The sequence below is a fragment of the Schistocerca cancellata genome, chromosome 2, assembly GCF_023864275.1.
Source record: "Schistocerca cancellata isolate TAMUIC-IGC-003103 chromosome 2, iqSchCanc2.1, whole genome shotgun sequence".
NCBI classification, from domain to species: Eukaryota; Metazoa; Arthropoda; class Insecta; order Orthoptera; family Acrididae; genus Schistocerca; species Schistocerca cancellata.
Genome location: NC_064627.1, coordinates 1,042,780,050 through 1,042,806,884, shown reverse-complemented (window position 1 = coordinate 1,042,806,884; position 26,835 = coordinate 1,042,780,050). Strand labels below are relative to the sequence as shown.

The 26,835-nt window shown below is 44.1% G+C and overlaps 1 protein-coding gene across 1 annotated transcript in view; it reads left to right on the top strand.

The window, feature by feature from the left end:
* LOC126163021 (sterol O-acyltransferase 2-like) overlaps positions 1–26,835 on the top strand; it is a 239,914-nt gene that overhangs the window by 81,315 nt on the left and 131,764 nt on the right. Inside the window, exons 3-4 of the mRNA XM_049919891.1 lie at positions 4,632–4,777; positions 19,814–19,984. Coding sequence (XP_049775848.1) covers positions 4,632–4,777; positions 19,814–19,984 — 317 coding nt within the window. The remainder of the gene's footprint in view (positions 1–4,631; positions 4,778–19,813; positions 19,985–26,835) is intronic.

Here is a 26,835-nt window from a genome sequence, read left to right as displayed (position 1 = left end):
AGTAAATGCTAAACATGATACTTTCTGTTGAAAGATATCAAAATTTTATTTAGTGTGACAGCAATTTTGAGTATTACTGTTTATTTTTCAGACAGATCTCAAATACAAGCATCCACACAGGAACAAATACAGCTGCTGGTCTAAATAGCGAGTTCGAATATTACAAAGCTCTAGACACACGAAAAATCACAAAACCCAATAAATACTATTAGTCACACTTGTCTCTGTACATGCCAGGCTTACAGTTCGATAACAAATGTGTCGGTAGATTAGGCACGACAAGACTATGAACGAATTTAGAGAGGCCCTATTAGGATCGTTAATGATCGGCATAGTCCATAAGAAAGAGTAATAAATTTGGTAAGGGAACTTGAATGGGGGACCTGAATGGGGGACTTGAATGGGGGACTCTTTGAAGAAAGACGACTTAGTTCCCACACGGCTTGGTTCAGTAAATTTAGAAAACCTATATTTGAACACTATGTGACCCAATGCGGGAAAGGAGTGGGGCACCAAATGGAGAACATAGCTATGAAGTATGATGGGCCATGCACTGAACATTGACATGGCGAGTATCACTATCTGATCAAAAGTATGTGGACACCCGTTAGTGGACACCCGTTAGTGGACACCCGTTAGTGGACACCCGTTAGTGGACACCCGTTAGTGGACACCCGTTAGTGGACACCCGTTAGTGGACACCCGTTAGTGGACACCCGTTAGTGGACACCCGTTAGTGGACACCCGTTAGTGGACACCCGTTAGTGGACACCCGTTAGTGGACACCCGTTAGTGGACACCCGTTAGTGGACACCCGTTAGTGGACACCCGTTAGTGGACACCCGTTAGTGGACACCCGTTAGTGGACACCCGTTAGTGGACACCCGTTAGTGGACACCCGTTAGTGGACACCCGTTAGTGGACACCCGTTAGTGGACACCCGTTAGTGGACACCCGTTAGTGGACACCCGTTAGTGGACACCCGTTAGTGGACACCCGTTAGTGGACACCCGTTAGTGGACACCCGTTAGTGGACACCCGTTAGTGGACACCCGTTAGTGGACACCCGTTAGTGGACACCCGTTAGTGGACACCCGTTAGTGGACACCCGTTAGTGGACACCCGTTAGTGGACACCCGTTAGTGGACACCCGTTAGTGGACACCCGTTAGTGGACACCCGTTAGTGGACACCCGTTAGTGGACACCCGTTAGTGGACACCCGTTAGTGGACACCCGTTAGTGGACACCCGTTAGTGGACACCCGTTAGTGGACACCCGTTAGTGGACACCCGTTAGTGGACACCCGTTAGTGGACACCCGTTAGTGGACACCCGTTAGTGGACACCCGTTAGTGGACACCCGTTAGTGGACACCCGTTAGTGGACACCCGTTAGTGGACACCCGTTAGTGGACACCCGTTAGTGGACACCCGTTAGTGGACACCCGTTAGTGGACACCCGTTAGTGGACACCCGTTAGTGGAAACCCGTTAGTGGAAACCCGTTAGTGGAAACCCGTTAGTGGACACCCGTTAGTGGACACACGTTAGTGGACACACGTTAGTGGACACACGTTAGTGGACACACGTTAGTGGACACACGTTAGTGGACACACGTTAGTGGACACACGTTAGTGGACACACGTATGGGGTGTGTCTAACCTTCATGACGGATTGAACTCTGCTGGGGAACTTTCAGTGAGGTGTCTGTCTGGAGGACTCACAACCTATTCTTCCTGACGAGTCCAGACCAGACAAGATAATATCAGATAATGGGGTCTGAGCGAATTCGACTTTTATTTCATTCCAAAGGCGATGTATTCGGTTCAGGTCGCCACTCTGGGCAGACCAGTCCATTTCAGGAATGTTATTGTCCACAAAGCATTGCCTCACAGACTTCATGACAGACTGCTTTTCATGTTGATGGAAGCAACTATCATCAGTGAACTGTTCCTCTAATGCACGCAGTACACAATACTGTGAAATTTGTTCGTAACCTTCTGCAGTTAGCGGTTTCTTAGGCACAATAAAGGGACCACACTCTAACCACGAAAAACGCCCCTATACTCTGATACCATGTGCTCTTTTCTTCACTATTGTCACTAGATACGACGGCAGAGAACGTTCTCCAGGCATTCGCTAAACCTAAACCCTTTTACCGGATACCATAGGGTATGCCGTGATACATCACTCCAAATCACTCGTTTCCAGTCATCCACTGGCCAGTGCTGTTTACGCCATTTCAAGCATCGCTTAGCATTGACAACAGAAATGTGTGGCTTATGAGGAGATGCTCGACCTTGTACCCAATTCCGTTTAACTCCATACACACATTCATTGTGTTAGCTCGAAGAATGGTAGCACTCTGGAACTCAACAGTCATTCCTCCCGCTAATTCCACGCTATTATTTTATAGCCACCCTCTGCAATGCTGGATGGTCATTGTCCGTCAGTACGTGAGATATTCCTGGTCTTTCTTTAGCTATATTTGTTCCTTAAAGTTCGATTCAAAATATCAAGACCAACAGTCGACTTGGGCAGCCTTAAGAGTTGAAATGTCCCTGGTCTAATGAGTAGTCCAGGTTCTAAGTCAGAGATCTCCTGAACGACCCACTATGCTCTTACTGCATCTCTACTGACAATACGTTGCGCCTCCTTTTACATCGATGTTTTGTAGCACTCCTGTTACAGAAGGTGGCTATACAATACGTTTCTTGTATTCTCATATGTTTGTCAAATTTCCGTGGTGGCCTTTTTAGAGACGTCGAAGCCTCTTCAACTGAACTGCCTAGTGTGGCATTCACTATCGCAGTTGTCCCGGGCTCGATTCCCGCCGGTTGGGGATTCTTCTTGCCCGGGGATTGCGTGTTTGTGTTGTCCTCATCGTTTCATCATTCGTGATAGTTGCTAGATTGGACTGCGTAAAAAACTGGAGTGAGACAAAATTGGGACTTCGTACGAGAGCTGATGAGCGCAGTTGAGCGCCCCACAAACCAATCCTCATTGTCATCACTATCGCAGTTCTTCATAATTTCTCATTACTTCACCGTCGCCGGCGGTGGTGCCCGAGCGGTTCTAGGCGCTTCAGTCCGGAACCGCGCGACTGCTACGCTTCAAAATGGTTCAAATGGATCAGCACTATGGGACTTAACAACTGAGATCATCAGTCCCCTAGAACTTAGAACTACTTAAACATAACTAACCTAAGGACATCACACACATCTATGCCCGAGGCAGCATTCGAACCTACGACCGTAGCAATCACCCGGTTCCGGACTGAAGCGCCTAGAACCGCTCGGCCATCGCGGCCGGTTGACTGCTACGGTCGAAATTTAACCGACACGAAGAAGATGCTGTGATATGCAAATCATCAGCTTTTCAGAGCATTCAGACAAAGTTGGCGGCGGTGGCGACACCTACAACGTGCTGACATGAGGAAAGTTTCCAACCGATTTCTCATACACAAACAGCAGTTGACCGGCGTTGCCTGGTGAAACGTTGTTGTGATGCCTCATGTAAGAAGGAGAAATGCGTACCATCAAGTTTCCGACTTTGATGAAGGTCGGATTGTAACCTATCGCGATTGCGGTTTATCGTATCGGGACATTGCTGCTCGCGTTGAGATCCAATGACTGTTAGCAGAATATGGAATCGGTGGGTTCAGTAGGGTAATACGGAACGCCGTGCTGGATCCCAACGGCCTCGTATCATTAGCAGTCGAGATGACAGGCATCTTATCCGCATGGCTGTAACGGATCGTGCAGCCACGTCTCGATTCCTGAATCAACAGATGGGGAGGTTTGCAACGATGAACCTGGGTGCACGAATGGCAAAACATAATTTTTTCGGATGAATCCAGGTTCTGTTTACAGCATCATGATGGTCGCATCAGTGTTTGGCGACATCGCGGTGAACGCACATTGGAAGCGTGTATTCGTCATCGCCATACTGGCGTATCACCCGGTGTGATGGTATGGGATGCCATTGGTTACACTTCTCGGTCACCTCTTGCTCGCATTGACGGCACTTTGAACAGTGGACGTTACATTTCAGATTTGTTACGACCCGCGTCTCTACCCTTCATTCGATCCCTGCGAAACCCTACATTTCAGCAGGATAATGCACGACCGCATGTTGCAGGTCTTATATGGGCCTTTCTGGATACACAAAATGTTCGACTGCTGCCCTGGCCAGCTCATTATGCAAATCTCTCACCAATGGGAAACGTCTGGTCAATGGTGGCCGAGCAACTGGCTCGTCACAATACGCCAGTCACTACTCTTGATGAACTGTGGTATCGTGTTGAAGCTGCATGGGCAGTTGTACCTGTACATGCCATCCAAGCTTTGTTTGACTCAATGCGCAGGCGTATCAAGGCCGTTATTAGGGCCAAAGGTGGTTGTTCTGGGTACTGATTTCTCAGGATCTATGCACCCAAATTGCGTGAAAATGTAATCACATGTCATTTCTAGTATAATATATTTGTCCAATGAATACCCGCTTATCATCTGCATTTCTTCTTGGTGTAGCAATTTTGATGGCCAGTAGTGTAGTATTTACTGTGTAGTTTGTGCCGTAGTTTTGTAGTTGAGAGAGTAAGCCTTTGCTTGTGCTTGTGTTCTGGGAAGCGCAGCAGCTGCAGACGGAGGCGGTGGAGCAGCTGGAGCAGAAGCTGCAGCAGCTGGTGGAGGAGGCGTTGCGAGTGGCAGAGGTGCCGGCCACGCCGCCCTCGCCGTCCCACCACCTGCTCTATGACGACGCCAAGTACCGCAACAGGACGTGAGTACAGACGTCGCCACCGCTGCCGCCGCTCCTCTTCATTGTTGGATTGCACTAAGTAAAGCTGTCCGCAAAATGAAAGTTGCTCTGAACACGGCATTATTTTATTGAGAATGGCTTTTTGCTAGTCGTATGCCTTGCCTCCCTCCGACCTTCAAACAAACGTACCCAGCCGATTGTAGGGAGACATTGAGATATATCTAGCCTTCCTTTCTGGCCCTATCAGTTGTTTGTCAAATGTTCAAATGTGTGTGAAATCTTATGGGACTTAACTGCTAAGGTCATCAGTGTTTAAGCTTACACACTACGTAACCTAAATTATCCTAAGGACGAACACACACACCCATGCCCGAGGGAGGACTCGAACCTCCACCGGAATCAGCCGCACAGTCCATGACTGCAGCGCCCTAGACCGCTCGGCTAATCCCGCGCGGCAGTTGTTTGTCAAACCCTCAACTCCCATGAATATAATTACAGGGGTTGGATATAAATATGTAAACACCGAGAGAAATGCATGTCTGACCAAAAATGCAGTCTCTAGCCACGCCTGCAGGTTGCGGTTCTGTATTTAACCATGAGAGACCACCTGTGGAATGTGCTCAATTGTCAGTGGTGATTAGAACACTGTTCTGTCTTGTTGCAGCTGCGTATGTTGCAGATAAGTAAATTCTAACGCGGGAAAATCGTTGCTGCCCGTACGGTGGGTGCTACCGTCGAAAAGAGAGCCGAATTGTCTAGCGTTTCTCAAGGGGCAACATATCGAAGATTCACTCTGCATACAGGGAAAGCGGGAAAACGTCGTCCACCGAGGCACAAACGGAACGAGAGTGTGTGTTGACCGAGCGTGAAAAACGGTCATCGAGGAGGACTGAGACTAAAAATAAGACAGCTGCAAGAGTCGCTGCAGAGCTGAATGTCGCACTCTGGTAACCTGTCTGGACCAAACCGACACGAAGGGTGCTCCATAAACAGGGAACTGGAGGGCCAGCTGAAATTGCAAAATCGCACATCAGTGATGCAAATGCGGTTAATAAGAGAACGTGCTGCCGAAACCACAAAATCTGGACATGGAGCAAAGGAAGAAACTCATATGATCGGATAAGTCTTGTTTCACACCGTTTCCAACTTCTGCTTCAGTATGCATGCCAAGAGTGAAACATGGCGGGGGTACGGTGATGTTCAAGGAAGTCAAATCGTGGTATTCCATGGTTACTCTGCCAGGTCTCATTATTGTCAAGGATTATGTTTGTATTTTGGCTGGTCATATCCATCCCATGCTACTATGTTTGTTCAAAATGGTTCAAATGGCTCTGAGTACTATAGGACTTAACTTCTGAGGTCATCAGTCCCCTGCAATTTACTGTGGACTACTTAAACCTAAGTAACTTAACTAAACCTAAGTAACTTAACTTAAACCTAAGTAACTTAACTTAAACCTAAGTAACTTAACTTAAACCTAAGTAACTTAACTTAAACCTAAGTAACTTAACTTAAACCTAAGTAACTTAACTTAAACCTAAGTAACTTAACTTAAACCTAAGTAACTTAACTTAAACCTAAGTAACTTAACTTAAACCTAAGTAACTTAACTTAAACCTAAGTAACTTAACTTAAACCTAAGTAACTTAACTTAAACCTAAGTAACCTAAGGACATTACACACATCCATGCCCGAGGCAGGATTCTAACTTGCGACCGTAGCGGTCCCACGGTTCCATACTTTAGCGCCTAGAACCACTCGGCCACTCCGTCCGGCTACTATGTTTGTTCCCCAATGCCGATCATGTGTATAAACACGACACGGCGTCCGGCCCCACTAACTGAATGGTCAACGTGACGGATTGTCAATTCTCTGGGCCCGAGTTCGATTTCCTGCTGGGTCGGGGAATTATCCCCGCCCAGTGACTGGGTGTTGTGCTGTCCTCATCATCAACCTATCATCCTCATCGACTGCAGGTCGCCAAAGTGGCGTCAAATTGAAAGACCGGCACCCGGTGAACGGTCTGCCCGACGGGAAGCCCTACCCATACGATAAATGAAATAAACACGACACGGCCCTTTTTTACACAGCTTGCACCGCCAGGATTGGTGTTGTGAGCCTGAGGATGAAGTGCCGTATCTCCCATGTCACCACCAGTCACCACATATCAATAATATTGAGCCTTAGTGATCTGGTTTCGAGAGAAGGGTGCGTGACCGCTATTCACTTCCACAATCGTTACCTGAACGTGCCAGTACTTGGCGGGAAAGGTAGGATAAGAGTTCCTTGAAAAACATATAGAATCTGTATTTATCCATTTCAAGACGACTGGAAGCTGTTTTGAATGCGAACCTTTTTCCTGCAACCTGTTGGTTGGTTGGGCATGATAAAGAGCTGTTTTTGATGTTTCCATACTTTTGACCATTCCTGTATATTTTTGTCGTAGTTTCGTCCAGTGTTTTAGGTCAGAGGCCTCATCATGTGACGATTAGAAATGATTAAAAATAACAGAATGGTAAGCATGTTGTGCTGATAGATGTGCAGCAGACCCAGTTTTCGAAATCCATTAGAATATATACATACTGATGGTATTCCACTGTTCAGGTTAGTCCTAGCTCTACGAGTATATTGACGACAGAGTTAGTGGACTCGTAGGTGCACAGACAGAGGGGAAGGGAGGCGACAACGATAGCGGCGGTGATTCACCTGTGAACGCCCACCCCAATGTAAGGCATCTACATCTACATATATACTCCGCTAGGCACCAAGCGGTGTGTGGCGGAGGACACAATTCGCGCCAAAGTCATATCCCCCCCCCCCCCCCCACTGTTCCACTCACGGATCGCGCGGGTGAAAAACGACTGTCTGAACGCCTCAGCACGAGCTCTTATTTCCCTTATCTTTGAATGATTATCATTACGCGATTTGAAAGTTGGAGGTAATAATATATGCTCTACATCCTCTGTGAAGATTGAATTTCGGAATTTAGTGAGCAGCCCCTTCTGTCTAGCGCGCCGTCTATCTGCAAGTGTGTCCCACTTCAAACTTTCTATGAGATTTGTAACGCTCTCGCGATGGCTAAATGTACCAGTCACGAATCTTGCCGCTCTTCTTTGGACCTTCTCAATCTCTTGAATCAGACCCAACTGGTAAGGGTCCCATGCAGACGCCCAATATTCTAAGACTGGGCGAACTAACGTATTGTAAGCTATTTCCTTTGTTGAAGGACTGCATCGCTTCGGGATTCTACCAATAAACCGCAATCTAGAGTTCGCCTTACCCGTTGCCTGTGTAATCTGATCATTCCATTTGAGATCATTGCGAATAGTCACACCCAGATACTTGACTGATGTTACCGCTTCCAAAGACTGATCATTTATTTTGTACTCATTCTAGTAGAACACAGACAAAAATTTCAACTAACAAAAGTTGGCGGGTGCAGACTACACAGAAACGCATACTTCACATAACTTGTAAGGTACAACTAGCAAGTCTGCAAATCGTCGTATTAACAGATTTTGTGAGAAGCAATAATTCGACAAATATAGACATTTATAGTTTCACACTAGAGTAAACAAAGGATAAAGCAAGCCGAGAGAGTTCCAGCCACGTGCTGCCAGAAGAAAATCACATAAAACAAAAATGATGTAAATATAGCGTAGCAGACAAGGTCGCATACTGTGATGCTGCCAATGTAAAACACATGTCGTGAAAATTGTGTGTTAGTCACCAGATAATCTGTTCACCAATCCGAAATAATGTTTTTTTTCTCCTTCCCCAGGCATATGCTGAAGTAGTGAGGCTTCGAGAAGTAGTGGTAGCTACGTATTCCATCTCCTCGTTTACTACTTGTATTGTGTGACAAGAAAAAATGGAGCAGTTCCCACAAAACCCTCACGCATACATTTTATCGAGATTTCTGCTTCACTGGCCTTTTCAGACATGAATTTAATGTCACTGCACGCGATCACAGATTGCGCTCAGACTGAAGTTTAATACTTTGGAAGCCGGCCGCGCTGGTCTAGCGGTTCTAGGCGCGCAGTCCGGAACCGCGCGACTGCTACGGTCGCAGGTTCGAATCCTGCCTCGGGCATGGATGTGCGTGATGTCCTTAGGTTAGTTAGGTTTAAGTAGTTCTAAGTTCTAGGGGACTGATGACCACAGATGTTAAGTCCCATAGTGCTCAGAGCCATTTTTTAATACTTTGGAGTAACGACGCAGCAAAAGGTTGCAAAGAGGAAGCTGTGATTCCTAAGGTGTCAGGCCACAAAAAACGTAATTCATTTGTATTTCATTAAGAAAAGATAACTGATTTTAGTCACAGTTGTGGAAACTGTTGTTACTATTGTTTTTTACGCCAATCCAAGAAAACAGCGAAAACATTTGGTATTTCAAATTTGAGCAATGTTAATTAGTGTGTTCGAATTATGACCCTATGTAGATCTTGACCTCAGGTGCTAGTACAACACAGAAAAAAATTTCAACTACCAAAACTTCTAGAATATTTGGTGGGTAGTGTTTTCAACTAGGAATAGTACTTGGTACCCCGTGAGTTTTAATTTATTAAGACTTGGTAAAAGCCTTTGTGATGTCTCTGGCTATAATTACACTCAATAAACGTGTGGAAGCAAATATAAATTTTTGTATAAACTGTCGCTGATACGGACAATAACCCACCGTTGTCATCATTTTGAGTAAATAACAATAAAAGGCGAAATGTATTCAATATTAACGTTCTTATTTATGAAAACCTTCATCGTGAACTGTGAAATTCAAAGGTTGAAATTCGAATAGTTAGTGAACTATAGAATATTGTCAGAATGGAATGTTACAAATAGTAAACTAGTCAGTAATTACTACTATTTGTAAAACTGAATGTTATATCTCTCATACTTAGTCATTTTCATGCTTGGTAGGCCTACTAGCTTATAGCTTACCCAAGCACTGATGCCTACCAAATGTAGGATATTATAAAAAGTGTGAACAGGCTACCTTCTTGCACCAGCTTTCAATGAGAACTCGTGGGTCACCTGAATATCGTCTCCTCCATACTTAGTTTCATTGTAACATGTCACAATGTCAAGCTTTGACTTTGTGTCATTTACAATTTGCAAGGAACTGAGAATTATTACGTTCTTTCTTAGCTTTCTTTGACACTCTGAGGATCGTATCGTCGTTTTTGGAAACTAAAGTATTGTATAGGTCGTCGCGAGCTTCCTTCATGCAGTTAGGCACTTCCCTTCTAATTTTGTTTTTTGTACCAAGCAAGCGGGTTCTGTTTGGTTTCAAATGTCGTGTTAGTGAAAGTGAGGTGAAGAATCTGTCACACGTAACATTCCTTCCGTTATCTAGGTCTAACCTACAACTATTTTCAGTACGAAGTCACTAACACTTTCACATCTAGGATGCTTCGAAACTTTTTCGACAGCAATTCATTATTTCTGCCCATATTGGTCAGGTTTAGAAGCCACGAATTAATTGAACCGACAGCTACCACTAGGAAGGCTCAACTACTCATCGCCACAATAATATAGACCATGAATATAAATGATTTGACAGTTTGCTATGAATCTATCCCATGCGTCAGACAACAGAGCAAACTTGCTATCTTCTTAGTCGCTGCGATAGTGTCAAAATTTCAGCTGAGCAAATTCATGGCTTACTCTTTACGGGATATCCATAGCTGTTAAATTGTTTCATGACGAATAAATACCCTCCAGTTGTACATGACAAAACCTTTATTTGGATAAAACTGAACACACGACTCATGTTTTGATTATGTAAATCCCATCTTCAGAGCTAAAAAAAAGGAAAACTAAAATATTCATTATAAAATTAATAAATATTAAAAGGGCATGAGGTCATCCATTGATTGTGTACGAGAAAGTCGTACCAGTCTTCTAAAAAATTCAGCAAATTTATCTAATAGCACGCGAGATGCTGTGCAGGTGAGGCGTGAAAAGGTTCTGAGTCAACCAGTACCACATCAGGTAAAAGGGGCCTAACCAAAAAATTTTGACTGTAACAGCAAATAAGCACACATTGTACCTAAATGCGAACGAGCAGTCATGTGGCATGGGCTTCATAAATTAAAATGAAGGCATGAAAGCGGTAAAATGCCAATTTGTGAGCCTGAGAAGTAGCTTATCATGTTAAGTCACCAGCCCGCTGCACGTACGCCAGTGTGTGGCCGCCACCAGAGCTATTACCTGGAGCGGCAGGGCCACCGAAGGAATCATAGCCGCCGAGCGGTTCTAGCCGCTACAGTCTGGAACCGGGCGACCGCTACGGTCGCAGATTCGAATCCTGCCTCGGGCAGGGATGTGTGTGATGTCCTTAGGTTAGTTAGGTTTAAGTAGTTGTAAGTTCTAGGCGACTGATGACCTTAGATATTAAGTGCCATAGTGCTCAGGGCCATTTGAACCATTTTTGAATCATAGCCAACAAGACATTTCCTCCCAAACGTCAGCCACCACTAATAGCGCTAAAAACACCTTATTTATGCGTGGCATTAGCTACGATGTCCGCCCCGGTAGCTGAGTGGTCTGCGCGACAGAATGTCAATCCTAAGTGCCCGGGTTCGATTCCTGGCCTGGTCGGAGATTTTCTCCGCTCAGGGACTAGGTGTTGTGCTGTCCTTATCATTTCATCCGCATCGACACGCAAGTCGCCGAAGTGGCATCAAATTGAAAGACTTCCACCCGGTGAACGGTCTACCCGACGTGAGGCCCTATTCACACGACATTTTTTGTTAGCTACGATAAGCCTGCTGCATAGCAAACAACAAAAGCAAGCCATGCAACATACAATGCAATTGTCAAGAAATGAAATTAATAAAACCATAGCATAAATATAAAATAAACAAAACCACAATATAGAATGTAAAAGAGGACAAACTGACATGCCACAAATTAAATACAATAGTGGAAGGTATCTTAATATACAGAGTACGTCATATTAAGAATGCAAGGCTAAGAATACAGATAGCGCAATACAACGTATAGGGTGCATAAAATCTTCAGTAACGGAGAAGGCAGCGTGACTAGTAAACTACAAAAAATTCTAAAGGTTCTAACCTGAGGATCAACATATTATGTAAAACCCAGAAAAAGAAAAACTGAACTAGTTATGAAAAGATTATGTGACACCTCACAGCTGACATGACACGCAGCCTCTAAGACAGGGCTTCACAACATACGTGCTCGCGGAGCAAGCTGTGAGCAGCAAGGCGCGAGCACGGAGCAGCACGAGCACGCTACCCCCACTACCGGACCAGAGCGGAGAGTGGGGAGAGTCACGTGGGGCACACAACAGCTGCCGCCAGTCAATGAAAATCCGCGGCCATCCGCAGGGATATCATTCACGAATTATTACTGTGACAAATGAAACAAATAAAGGAGAATGTACACGTGCCACAAAATTTTATTAGCTTAGTGTATGCCTCTACATTAGTATTAATTTGTGAACTGTTACACAATAAAAGGTGTCACTGAAGTGTGGGATTCTGTTACCTTGTACTTTTTGCCCTTTACAATTGCGTCTATGTTCGGAGTAATTGTTCTTGTGCATCGTAGGCGCAGCGTGCAGTTTAAATTTCGATCAGGCAATGCGTTTCTCAGGCGCGTCTTGTTACATTTCATTGCAGAGAACAGTTATTCACAAACATACGTGGAATCGAATTTTGATATTACTGTAGCCGCCAGTTTGTGCAAATGAGGAAATCTGTCCTGAGGGAAGTGTCTGTAAAATTCCAAAATGTTTTTCTTGTTCTGAAATTAGTCTCTGTATTATCTGTTACACTGCAGGTCAATGATTTCTAGTTGCAGCTCAGGACGAATCTCTTCAATATTCGCTGAATATGGAGAGGAGAACAGATCAGCATCACTGTCTAGTGCTGTCAGATCTTGAAAGCGTTGATCAAATTCTTCCTTAAGGGCAACTAAACTATGTGAATAACGTTCACAGTCTGTGAACATCTTGCATGGATGATAATTTAGGAAAATCAGCTAGATTTCCTGTTTCCAGCTGACTCACCCAAAGTGTCAATTTCATTTTAAAAGCTCGTATTCGATCTATGAAATGAGTAATTAGAAGATCTTTACCTTGTAGTGAAATGTTCAAAGCATTCAGATGGCTAGTTAAAACTGCTAAGAATGCGAGATCACATTTCCATGAAGGCTCTTTCAATTCAGGAACACACATGTTATTTATTTCCATGAACATATTTATCTCATCTAATAGGCAAAAATTCGACTTAATAATTCGCCACGACTAAGCCAGCGGACGTCGCTGTAATAAGGCAGGCTACCATACTGGCTTTCTACATCCTCAAGAAAGCTTTTAAATTGTCTGTGTTGTAGCCCATGCTTCCTTAAATAATTGGTTGTACGAACAACAACACTCATCACATTTTTTAGAGTGATACTCTTTGCACATAAGTTTTCCTGGTGGATCACACAGTGAACGCCCCTTATTTCATTCGGCACGGTCAGTTTTTGCATTTTCTCCTTCAACAGCGCAACGAAACCTAATTTTTTCCCTGTCATCGCTGGTGCACCGTCTGTAGATACTGAAACTAAAGAATTCCACGACAATCCTATATTTTCAACACTTTCTTCAACACTACGTAAAATATCACCTCCGGTTGGAGTGTTCTTCATGGCTACTACATCGAGGAGCTCCTTCCTCACCTGAAGATCTCTATTAACACCTCTAATAAATATGGAAAGCTGCGCTGTTCCAGTGATATCAACACTTCCGTCCAGAGCTACAGAATACGCCATAAAATCTTTATAGATATTTGCAAGCTGGCTCTGGACGTCGTCTGCCATGTCCTGTATGCGACGCATAATGGTCATGTCAGATAATGGCACAATCCGAAAGTGTTCAACTTGAGATGGACACAAATGTTCCGCTGCAACTACCAAACATCTTTTATTAAATCGCCATCAGTGAAGGGGCGCAGGGATTTTGCTAAAAACAAAGCAATTTTGTAGCTCACGCTGAGAGCTGCCTCAGTTGATTTTTCTTCGTCGTCCAGATCTTCTTCTGATAGCTTCCTTTTCAGTTTAATAACTTCCTGTGCACGATCTGGTCCATCACATTTTCCACTTCCTTAGTCTTTCGCGTGGTACGACATATAATGTCGCTGCAAATTAAATTTCCTTAAAGAATTCAGCGTTTTGTGACATACTAAACATTTTGCAACACCATCTTTTTCTGTAAACAGATACAATTCCTCCCAATGGGGGTTGAACTGCGAAAGCATGGTTGGGGCTACACAACGGCGACTTGACATGATTCTTAACCAGCGAAGTGACTGTTACAGCTGATCGTAGTACTTTTAACGTTACACAGTCGGCGCGAATTCAATAGGCACGCTGCGGTCCTATTCATACGTGCGCGCGCATTTCCCCTCCCTCCCCCCCCCCTCCCTAATCCGCGACCTTGCACCTGCTCGCAAGCACGTGCCTGAGCAGACGCGAGTACTCGCACTCAAAACCGGGCAGTTGTTAAGTCCTGCTCTAAGATCATGGGTCAAGACGTTATAGACACAACTTACGCGAAGATGACCAAATACGATAACCTACTGTAATGGAGACCGCTGTAGGCACTACAAACACTGCAAACAGTTGCTGAGCATCCCTTTTTGTTTCAGATCTGTAGGTGCTAATCGGCGCCCTTTCTGTACCTACCGGCCGTACAGTAAAGATGGTATTTACGGTGTGAACTGCTCACAGTGTGATTGTACATCCATCGAGCAGACGCGGAGAAATTTTGAAACTAGGCTTAATGAACATGGTGCCACTCGTAATCAGTTTGGAACAGTTATAAGTCATGAAGTACAAGTTGCAACATCCAGACAATAACCTCAACTATCCGAACACAAAGGGCCGCGTTTACTTAGTGGGAGACTGATTGACTCAGAGACCCTTTTTGTGCCTTATCTGCACGACATCTCGCATGCTGTTTGATAAATTTGCTGGATTTTTTACCGACTTGATACGACTTCCTCATATGCAATCGAGGTGTCATCTGATTTTCACATTTGTATGGACCCTTTGAATGTTAATTAATTTTATGAAGAATCTCTCTTAGTTTCCCTTCTTTCTTGTAACGCCTGAAGATGGCATTTACATCCTGAAGCCCAGGTTTTGTGTACTATTTGTACTTTACGCGTTTGTTGGCAAGCTAATCGGCCACATAGCACTGGCACAAGAGGAGCTGAAATTGTTGCATGGCTGAACGCTAACAGGCTAAGGTTTCAGGGCTACTAATAGGCTGTAGTTCCCCTCGCTTTCAGTCGCTTCGCAGTAGCACCAGAGCAAGGCCTTGTTGCCTTATATTACAAAGCTACATAGTCATCCAGACTGTTGCCCCTGCAACTACTGAAAGGCCTGCTGGCTCTTTCCAGGAACCACGCGTTTGTCTGGCTTCACAACTGACACCCCTCCATTGCTGCTGGCATACGGAACGGCTATCTGTATCGTCGCGGAACGCAAGCATCCCCACCAACGGCAAAGTCCGTGGTTCATGGTGGTGTACGAGGTGCATTCAAGTTCTAAGGCCTCCGATTTTTTTTTCTAATTAACTACTCACCCGAAATCGATGAAACTGGCGTTACTTCTCGACGTAATCGCCCTGTAGACGTACACATTTTTCACAACGCTGACGCCATGATTCCATGGCAGCGGCGAAGGCTTCTTTAGGAGTGTGTTTTGACCACTGGAAAATCGCTGAAGCAATAGCAGCACGGCTGGTGAATGTGCGGCCACGGAGAGTGTCTTTCATTGTTGGAAAAAGCCAAAAGTCACTAGGAGCCAGGTCAGGTGAGTAGGGAGCATGAGGAATCACTTCAAAGTTATCACGAAGAAACTGTTGCGTAACGGTAGCTCGATGTGCGGGTGCGTTGTCTTGGTGAAACAGGACACGCGCAGCCCTTCCCGGACGGTTTTGTTGCATTGCAGGAAGGAATTTGTTCTTCAAAACATTTTCGTAGGATGCACCTGTTACCGTAGTGCCCTTTGGACCGCAATGGGTAAGGATTACGCCCTCGCTGTCCCAGAACATGGACACCATCATTTTTTCAGCACTGGCGGTTACCCGAAATTTTTTTGGTGGCGGTGAATCTGTGTGCTTCCATTGAGCTGACTGGCGCTTTGTTTCTGGATTGAAAAATGGCATCCACGTCTCATCCATTGTCACAACCGATGAAAAGAAAGTCCCATTCATGCTTTCGTTGTGCGTCAACATTGCTTGGCAACATGCCACACGGGCAGCCCGAGATTGTTTCGGTTTGTTGTCACACGATGTTCTGCCTTCATTAAACTGTCGCACCCACGAACGCACTTTCGACACATCCATAACTCCATCACCACATGTCTCCTTCAACTGTCGATGAATTTCAATTGGTTTCACACCACGCAAATTCAGAAAACGAATGATTGCACGCTGTTCAAGTAAGGAAAACGTCGCAATTTCAAGTATTTAAAACAGTTCTCATTCTCGCTGCTGGCGGTAAAATTCCATCTGACAATGAATGCGGCCTCATTTTAAAACAATGCGCATGTTTCTATCTCTTTCCAGTCCGGAGAAAAAAAATCGGAGGCCTTAGAACTTGAATGCACCTCGTAGTAAGGCCTTCTAATATCATAGTATTGGTTATCTAGTAGTTCTTATTGTTGCAGTATATGCACTCGTAATCGTGGTTGTAATAGCGCTAATACGTAATACCAGGTGATAGAGATAATAGTCAAATAATAAGAGACTGAACATAACGAAAACCTGTGAGAGGAAAAAAAATCAACCGTTGTAGGGTGAAAAGAGATTCCAGAGGAAAAGTACATTACCATTATTGAACTATATAAAAAATATAAATTAATTACAAACTGCGGGGTGCACACACTTTGTTCAACATGTAAACGACACTACAGATATTAGGATTTAGGTTATGACATGTTCGATATGTCTGCCATCGTTGGCGGTGATGTGAAGCAGACGAATAGTGAAATTCTGCATGGCCCGCTGAAGTGTCGGAATATCGATGCTGTTGACGACCTCCTGAATGGCTTTTTTCAGCTCAGCAAAATGGTTTTGGAGTTACTGCTGTATACCTTGACTTTAATAGAGCCTCACAAAAAGGAGTCGCATGTGCTCATGTCCGGAGAACATGGCGGCCAATCGAGGCCCCTGCCAGTGGCCTCTGGATACCCCAGAGCCAGAATACGGTCCCCAGAGTGCTCCTCCAGGACATCAAACACGCTCCTGCTTCGATGGGGTCGAGCTCCGTCTTTCATGAACATCTTGACGAAATCAGGGTCATTTTGAACAATAGGGATGAAATCACCTTCCAAAACTTTCATGTACCGTTAAATAGTCACCTTGCCATCAAGGATTATTCCATGACTGGACACTGGTACACCACACACTCACCCGTTGAGGGTGAAGAGACTTCTCGATCGTGAAATATGGAGTCCCAGTCCCCCAAATGCGCCAATTTTACTTGTTGACGAACCCATCCAAATGAAAGTGGGCCTCGTCGCTAAACCAGGCCATACACCGTATGCTAATTCCCATCATGTACCGCAGCCAACCGTGGAGTTTGAACGTCCTAACGCAAACCGTCACCCTGTAGATTAACCTACAGGTCGTGATAATAACAGCAGAAATAAATTTAGTTCAAGATTCAGTACAGTGAAAGAAAGAATCTGCAGCGATTATCATGGTTTTTATATAAAAGTATCCATAATGTTCACGCTGTAGCAGAGTCCACACTGAATTGAAACTTACTGGCAGGTTAAAACTGTGTACCGTTTAGGGACTCGAATCCCAGACCTTTGCCTTTACCAGGCAAGTGCTCCACCGACTGAGCTATCCAAGTGAGACTCACAGGTCTACGAGGTTTGTTCAGAAAGTAAGTTCCGATTTGTCTCGAAATGGAAACCACAGCGGAAATCACAAATGTTTCTTCCGCGAGAGTTAGCTTCACCTTCCAGCTGCTTCTCTGCACGGACGTTCTCCGACCTAGACCTTTGTCGTGTCGTTGTACTAATTTTCCAATACCCTCGTCATAGAAGGCAACCACATGTGGTCTTTGCTAATTCTCGACGCTGGTCTGCAGCTCATTGTTTGTGTCAAAATGTTGTCTTCATAGCCAGCGGTTCATGCGGGCAGAGATACACTCCTGGAAATTGAAATAAGAACACCGTGAATTCATTGTCCCAGGAAGGGGAAACTTTATTGACACATTCCTGGGGTCAGATACATCACATGATCACACTGACAGAACCACAGGCACATAGACACAGGCAACAGAGCATGCACAATGTCGGCACTAGTACAGTGTATATCCACCTTTCGCAGCAATGCAGGCTGCTATTCTCCCATGGAGACGATCGTAGATATGCTGGATGTAGTCCTGTGGAACGGCTTGCCATACCATTTCCACCTGGCGCCTCAGTTGGACCAGCGTTCGTGCTGGACATGCAGACCGCGTGAGACGACGCTTCATCCAGTCCCAAACATGCTCAATGGGGGACAGATCCGGAGATCTTGCTGGCCAGGGTAGTTGACTTACACCTTCTAGAGCACGTTGGGTGGCACGGGATACATGCGGACGTGCATTGTCCTGTTGGAACAGCAAGTTCCCTTGCCGGTCTAGGAATGGTAGAACGATGGGTTCGATGACGGTTTGGATGTACTGTGCACTATTCAGTGTCCCCTCGACGATCACCAGTGGTGTACGGCCAGTGTAGGAGATCGCTCCCCACACCATGATGCCGGGTGTTGGCCCTGTGTGCCTCGGTCGTATGCAGTCCTGATTGTGGCGCTCACCTGCACGGCGCCAAACACGTATACGACCATCATTGGCACCAAGGCAGTGCGAATGGTCCTCGCCGATACCCCAGGAGCAACAGTGTCCCTAATTTGCTGGGAAGTGGCGGTGCGGTCCCCTACGGCACTGCGTAGGATCCTACGGTCTTGGCGTGCATCCGTGCGTCGCTGCGGTCCGGTCCCAGGTCGACGGGCACGTGCACCTTCCGCCGACCACTGTCGACAACATCGATGTACTGTGGAGACCTCACGCCCCACGTGTTGAGCAATTCGGCGATACGTCCACCCGGCCTCCCGCATGCCCACTATACGCCCTCGCTCAAAGTCCGTCAACTGCACATACGGTTCACGTCCACGCTGTCGCGGCATGCTACCAGTGTTAAAGACTGCGATGGAGCTCCGTATGCCACGGCAAACTGGCTGACACTGACGGCGGCGGTGCACAAATGCTGCGCAGCTAGCGCCATTCGACGGCCAACACCGCGGTTCCTGGTGTGTCCGCTGTGCCGTGCGTGTGATCATTGCTTGTACAGCCCTCTCGCAGTGTCCGGAGCAAGTATGGTGGGTCTGACACACCGGTGTCAATGTGTTCTTTTTTCCATTTCCAGGAGTGTATAAATCAGAGGGAGCCAAGTCGAGGCTGTATGGTGGGTAATCAAGCACTTTCCATCGGAAACTCTGCAGTAGCGTCTTCATCGCACCAGCAGTAAACTGCCACGTATTGCCATGAATAAGTAAATGGATGGCAGGTACGTTATGTGGGGTTGCGGGAAACAGTTTTCTAGGCATCTTTACGTGCTCACTGTACGCTCACATTTACAAAGAGCAGTCGATGGGCATACGAGAGAAACTGTCCAACGCATCTGTGCAAAGCTTCATCGGATTTTCACTGTGGTTTCCATTTCGCGATAGACTGGAAATTATTTTCTGCATACCCCTCGTATTTCTCTCTCCTGCCTTTCAAACTGGTGGGAGTGAAGCTGTGAGGGCTAGAGAAGGGGGGAAATGAGTCGTCCATGGATAGCTCAGAAAGTAAGAGCACTGCCCGCGAAACAGAGGTCCCGGTTTCGAGTACCGGCCCAGTATACATTTTTAATCTACTTACAAGTTTTATATCACATAATTTGACCTCTATGGTCCATTGCAGTTAGCATGATAGTGGATTAGGATGAATGAATCAATGAGTCCTTGGACAGGGTTTTGAAGTGCTGAATTTTTCCGCAGACACCAGCCCAGCTCTGGAGCCCTGCCGGAGAAGCAGTTCCTGGCGAGGGAGTCGCTGCTGACGGACCTGATGAAGATCAAGCACTTCCACACCGTCTACAACATCTTCGTGGCCATGTTGCTCATCCTGTTCCTGCACACCGCCGTCTACGACCTAGTCGCTGACGGGCAGTAAGTTCCGTACTGTTACTGCATAAGTAATAACAACGATAGCGTGACGACGTCGACGAATCGGATTATTTACTGCATACACAAAAACAGTAAAGACTGTAATTCTCGATACACAACAAAATATATTCTGCAGTAAGTTCCTTATTGTTACTGCATAAGTAATAACAACGATTGCATGACGACGACGACCAATCGGATAATTTACTGCACACACAAAAACAGTAAAGGCTGTAATTCTCGATATACAACAAAATATATTCTTCTGAATATGTCATTAAAATCAGATACAATTACACGCAAGTAGTTCGCTGCTATATACATATTTTTTTGTGAAATGCTCGTTATTCTCCATGTAAAAAGGATTGTGTGAGACAGGGGAGTGAGACAGGGTTGTAGCCTATCCCCGATGTTATTCAATCTGTATACTGAGCAAGCAGTAAAGGAAACGAAAGAAAAATTAGGAGTATGAATTAAAATTCATGGTGAAGAAATAAAAAATTTGAGGTTTTGCCGATGACATTGTAATTCTGTCAAAGACAGCAAAGGACCTGGAAGAGCAGTTGAACGGAATGGACGGCGTCTTGAAAGGAGGATATAATATGAACATCAACAAAAACAAAACGAGGATAATGGAATGGAGTCGAATTAAGTCGAGTGATGCGGAGGGAATTAGATTAGGAAATGAGACACTTAAGAGTAGTAGTTTTGCTGTTTGGGGAGCAAAGTAACTGATGGTGGTCGAAGTAGAGAGGATATCAAATGTAGACTGGCAATGGCAAGGTAAGCGTTTCTGAAGAAGATAAATTTGTTAACATAGAGTACAGATCTTTCTTATCATTCCATTACCAATGTATAGTGTTGTTACTTCACCGAGAGTGTTGTTGCTAAACTGCCAAGTCTTACTTAGTTCACATTTAAGTGGTTTACATTATTGACCAATTTCATTCGTCACGCTATTGCAGTGGGTCTCTGGCAGATTTAACATTTCCTTTTTACTCTGTTGATGTACACTCTGCAGACACAGCTACTTCGTAGTTTAGAGAGTAACGTGGAATGACATTCATATAAATAAGAAACGGAAGAAGGCCCAATACCGAATCCCGTGGCACACCGAACTTGTTCGTAATTTTACGTTTGTGAACACCTCTTACAGTTCTAAGAAGTACATACTGCTTTCGGTTACTCAGGTAGAAATTCAGTAGCTCGTAAGCAGTACCTCTTATGGTAATGTTACATGTACTGTACTATGTAACAGGTGAGTGACAGTGAATGTGGACACCGCTTCACTAAGGAAAACTGTTAGAAATACCTAAATAAAATTTCCGAAAATATTTGTACTGAAACGGAATATTATTTTTCAATGTGGTTACCACTAGCAACCATTGTTTACCGTGAGACTGAAGTAACCACTCTAGGCTACAACTGAACAAAGCTACGGGGCCCGATGAAATATCCTGTCAGATTATATACCGAATTTGCTGTTGCGTTATCCTCTCTTTTAAACATAATCAACCGTAGACACCTCAAACAAAAAACTGTGCCAAATAGTTGGAAGGAAGCACAGGCCACACCCATCTACAATAAAGGTGGTAGAAGTGGTAATCAGAACTCCATCCAGTATCCTAGACTTCCATTTGTTCTAGAATCTTAGTACACCTTTTGAGTCCAAGCGTAATGAGGTATCTCGAAGATAACAACTCAATTACAGCCAGTAAGGATTCCGAAAACATCGATCATGTGAAACACATGTCGCATTTTTCTCACATGACAGCCTGAGAACCATGGATCAAGGCAATTAAGTACTTGATTCAGTACCATACCCATCTTTCCTATCAAAAGTAAGTACGGTCGTAAGGGGTATCAGAGAAATTAGTGAATGGGTTGAGGGTTACTTGGTAGGGAGGACGAAGCAATTTTATTTTGGGTGGAGAGTCATTGACGTAACTAATTCTAAGTGTGCTTTAGGCAAGTGTCTTGGGACCCTTACCGGTTAATCACCTTGCAGACAACATTAATAGTAATCTCAAAATTTTCATAGATGATGTAGCGATCTATAATAAAGTACCATCTGATATTCAGTCGTACCTTCATAAGATTTCGAAATGGTATAAAGATTGGCAACTTGCTTTAAGTATTCAGAAATGTAAAATTGTCCACTTCACAGAATGAGGAAACTAGTATCCTAAGATGACAGTATCAGTGAGTCACAACTCATACAAATACCTCGGTGTAAGACCTCGTAGCGACATGAATGAAATGACCACATAGGGTAAGTCGTAGATGAAGCAGGTGGCGGACTGCATTACACTGATACAACAGTTAGGAAATACAATCAGTATACAAAGTTGATTGCCTACAAATTACACACTGGACTCGCATTCGGGAGGACGACTGTTCAATACCGCGTCCGCCCATCCTGGTTTAGGTTTTCCGTGATTTCCCTAAATCGCTCCAGGCAAATGCCGGGATGGTTCCTTTGAAAGGGCACGGCCGACTCCGTTTCCCGTCCTTCCCTAATCTGATGAGACCGACGACCACGCTGTTTGGTGTCTTCCCCCACACAACCCAACCTACAAATTAGCTGTGCAATCCATCGTGGAAAATTGCTCAAGTGAGTCACATATGGAATAAATTGAACTAATAGTGGATACTGAATGTATACAGAGAAGGGAAGCAGGAATGGTCACAGGTTTGACCCGTGAGAGAATAGCGGTGTGCTGGAGCAACTGAAATGGCACACTCTTGAAGATAGTTTGCGTTTCTGTCTAAAAAGCCTGCTTACAAAGTTTCAAGAGCCATCTGTAAAGGGCGAATATAGGAGTATACTAAATGTGCTTATATATTGCTCCCATAAAATCATGAGGGCAGTATTAGATTCATTACTGCACGCGCGGAGGTGTTCAATCCATCTCTGTTCCCGCGCTCCAAATGTGAATGGAAGGGGAAGAAGCCTTGTAACTTGTACAATGGGACGTACCTTCTTCCATGCAATTCTGTGGTAGGAAGTGGATGAAGACGTAGACATAGATTTCTGAAGGGAAAGACATACTTCATTAACAAACATTTTGGTTGGGCACCTCTTACAGGTTAGCACTATTTGACGGTAATATGTCCATCTCCAGCAACGGTATTTTGTTAACCTGTTTTAGTCCAACTCAAAACAGGGCTGCAGCTCCGAAACAGGTTAATAAAACCTTGTGATTGACAATGGCGTATAACCAACAAAACTATTCCGAAGGTGCACTTTCTTTTAACGGCATTCGAGAGCTCTTGAAAGACAAGAACAACAGAATAAAGCTTGTATGGGTTTGTAGCTAAATTTTCCAGACAAATATGTTAAATATGAGACCTAACCCTGTTGACAGACAACATTTACAACACAGCTGATGGAAGTTTACATCGCTATGAAAGTGGAAATGCACTTCGGTTTTTTTTTCTAACTTTAAGTACATCGTTTGGTGAAATCTTTCTTCCAGACATAAGTTTTTATATACACATATTTACATACTTTTATATTTAAGGCTGTTAGAAAAGTTCGTTTTGCAGACGAACAGAACAGAAGTTTGCTGTTGCATGTCAGCGGAAACGGCAGTTTTGGGTCCGTCGACTTGACCGCTGAGTGGGTTGAACTTTAATGGTTCTTGTAGATATGTGCCGGCCGTTCTGACCGAGCGGTTCTAGGTGCTTCAGTCCGGAACCGCGCTGCTGCTACGGTCGCAGGTTCGAATCCTGCGTCGGGATTGGGTGTGTGTGATGTCCTTAGGTTAGTTAGGTTTAGGTAGTTCTAAGTCTAGGGAACTGATGACCTCAGATGTTAAGTCCCCTAGTGCTCAGAGCCATTTGAACCATTTTATAGACATGGCAGAGCATGTTTTTGGAGGGGATACCGATGAGAGTTCGATAATATCTTACGGAGGCTGATTGTACGGACCATCTCTAACAGATGTCTGAGAATCGATTGCATTGTAAACTGAACAATATAAAAAAATAATTTTTATGATACAATATATACAGCAATAGTCCTGTGTCACTAATATTTTAACCGCACAACGCGTTTCTGCAACATGCTGCCATAATCAGGTGCATTTACAGTTACTTTTACAGTGTAATTAAAAGTGAGGTTGTGTGTCGAAGAAGACGCCTGTTCAGGAAGATAAATATTTTATACTGTGTTAGTTCAGTGATAGACATGATTAATTCATTTTGATAATACTTTTACTTAAATCTTTGTTGGTTATTTCGTTGGCTGGCACACACAGACAGTAAAAAGTACACCACAACTAACACTTTCACAATCATTTGTTTACATCAATCCAAAGAGTCGTAAAAGCTAAGATAAACTATTTTCTATTGCTAAAACTTTAATATACTGTGAAGAGAAAACATTTACATCTACATGAATTTACGTCATGGAAAATATTAGGTGAGTGATTTGTAAAAACAATTTTTTTCGATGAAATAGGCATTCGACATTTGAGAAATTTTTTAAAGAACTTAATATTTATTTTCAAGTTTATAATTCAATAACATATCTCCATGTACTATGCCATTAATGAGTATTTCCAATTCTTCCTATAAGTCCTTTTGGTGTCCCTTCTCCATTTCACAAATATAGCCTTCACTGGGACACAATGTTAACACACATACAGATAACTACTCATAGTAAGGCATTTATAAAATAGTATGTAGTACCTGCAAAGCCCTCTATGTATGCCAAACTGGGCGAGAATTGAAAAAAGATACAATGAACTTAGAAATATCTACTACACTAACAACTACAAAAATCACAATAGTCACCCACATACAAAATACAGACCATTAATTCCATGAGTTTGGACATGATTTTCATATGACATGAAACGGACAAGGGACGCCAAGGGACATGAACAATTGGAAATCTCACTCATAGCGCAGTAAATGGAGATGTCACTAAATGATAAAGTTGAAAGTAATATTACTAAGTTCGTTAAAAACTTCTCCAATGTTGAATTCTTATTTCATTGAAAAAAATTGTTTACAAAACAGTAACCTAATATTTGCCATGACATAAATACATCTAGACATAAATGTTTGCTCTGCACAGTATATCACACTTTTAGCAACAGAAACTAGTTTATCTAGCTTCTAAGACTCTTTGGATTGATGTAAAGAAATGATTATGAAAGTGTTAAGTCGTGGCTTACTTGTTACTGTGCTCTGTATGCCAGAAAACGATATTACCGACACAGATGTGAGAAAATGCACTAACGAAATGAACTAATCATGCATTTCACTTAATGGACACTCTGTCTCTCTGCACAGGCGTCGTTTTGGACACAACCTTGTTGGCACACAAAGCAAAGGAATTTAACGTCACTTCATGTTAAATACAATGTAAAACTAACGATAAAAACACCAGTCATGCAGTCAAACACGTCGTGCTAATAAAATATTAGTGTTTGTTACACTATATATTACTTCATAAAAATTCCACAAAATAATCGCAGCCCTCAAATAACAAACATACAACGTGGATAAATTTAAGTAACAAAGAATATAGCTGAAAGAAAAGTCTAATTTAAACACGAAGATCAGCTTCAGCTAGTTAGCTCCTACCTTTGAAGACAGAAAAGTAAAGGTCCAAACGACCGTGCGATGCTGATCGACAGCCGTGTCATCCTTTGCCAGACGGCGTCATCTGGATGCGTTATAGAACATGCTCAGTGTCCTGTATTTTAGAAATGGTTCAAGATATTAAAGGTGATTTGCTATAATATACAGGGCGAACCAGAACTAAACCACCGATCCTTTCAGCTGCAATAGTAAGAAAGAATAAGAAAAAAGTCTGACAAACTTTGTCTCTAAAATGCGTTAGGAATTACGAGCAATGCATATACTCACAGGTGCTTGTAGAATTTCTATAGAGACCTGACAATGAACAAAAGTACGGTGAGTCGTTGGGCAAGGCGTCTGTCATCGCAACAAGGTTGCGCAACCTTGTCCGACCTTTCTCCATGTCACTATTTTCAGCTGTCTTCTCTTCCGTCGATTGGGACTGACGTGTATCATTTTTAACTCCTCTCTTTGTCTTCGTATTCTACAGTTTTGACATGGGCTCGTACGACACTAGTTGTTTTTGCGCACTAAAACAAAAACCAACCAAAAAAAATCATGTATCTCCCATATGCCAGCCGACCGCACACGGCTGTGACTACTGGAACATGCGGACACACTGTTTCGAGTGACCGACGGATCACACACACACACACACACACACACACACACACACAAACCTCACCTCGCTGCCCAACTGGACATCTGTTGATAGTTCTAACGCACTTGTCCACCAGTTAAGGTAATAATAGGAGAGTCCACGGTGGGTTTTTCGCCACGTAACGGAAGACCATGGTGCGGAACTGCTTGCGCGTTACGAGGCTGATCCGACAATCTTTTGTCTGACATCGTCACGGGCAATGAAACTTGGACTCATCATTTCGAACAAGATAGAAAACAGCAATCCGTGGACTGCGTCATACCATCTCTCCTGCGAAGAAAAAGTTCAGAGCTGTACCGTCAGCTGGTAAAGTCATGGCGACCTCCTATTGCGACTTATTCTGCCTTACGTCCTCCCTCACGGTTGAACAACCTACTGTGAAGTGTATACTGCTACCCTCAGGAAACTGAAGAAACAACTTCAGCGTGTTCGTCACCACTAAAATGCAAACTAACTTCTCCATGACGACGCAAGGCCTCACAAGAGTCTGCCCATCAAAGAGGACCTCACAAAACTTCGTTGGACTCTTCTTCCTTATCCACCCTGCAGCTCGGATCTCGGATCTCGCACTCTCCTCGGTTTGGCCCAGTGAAGTATG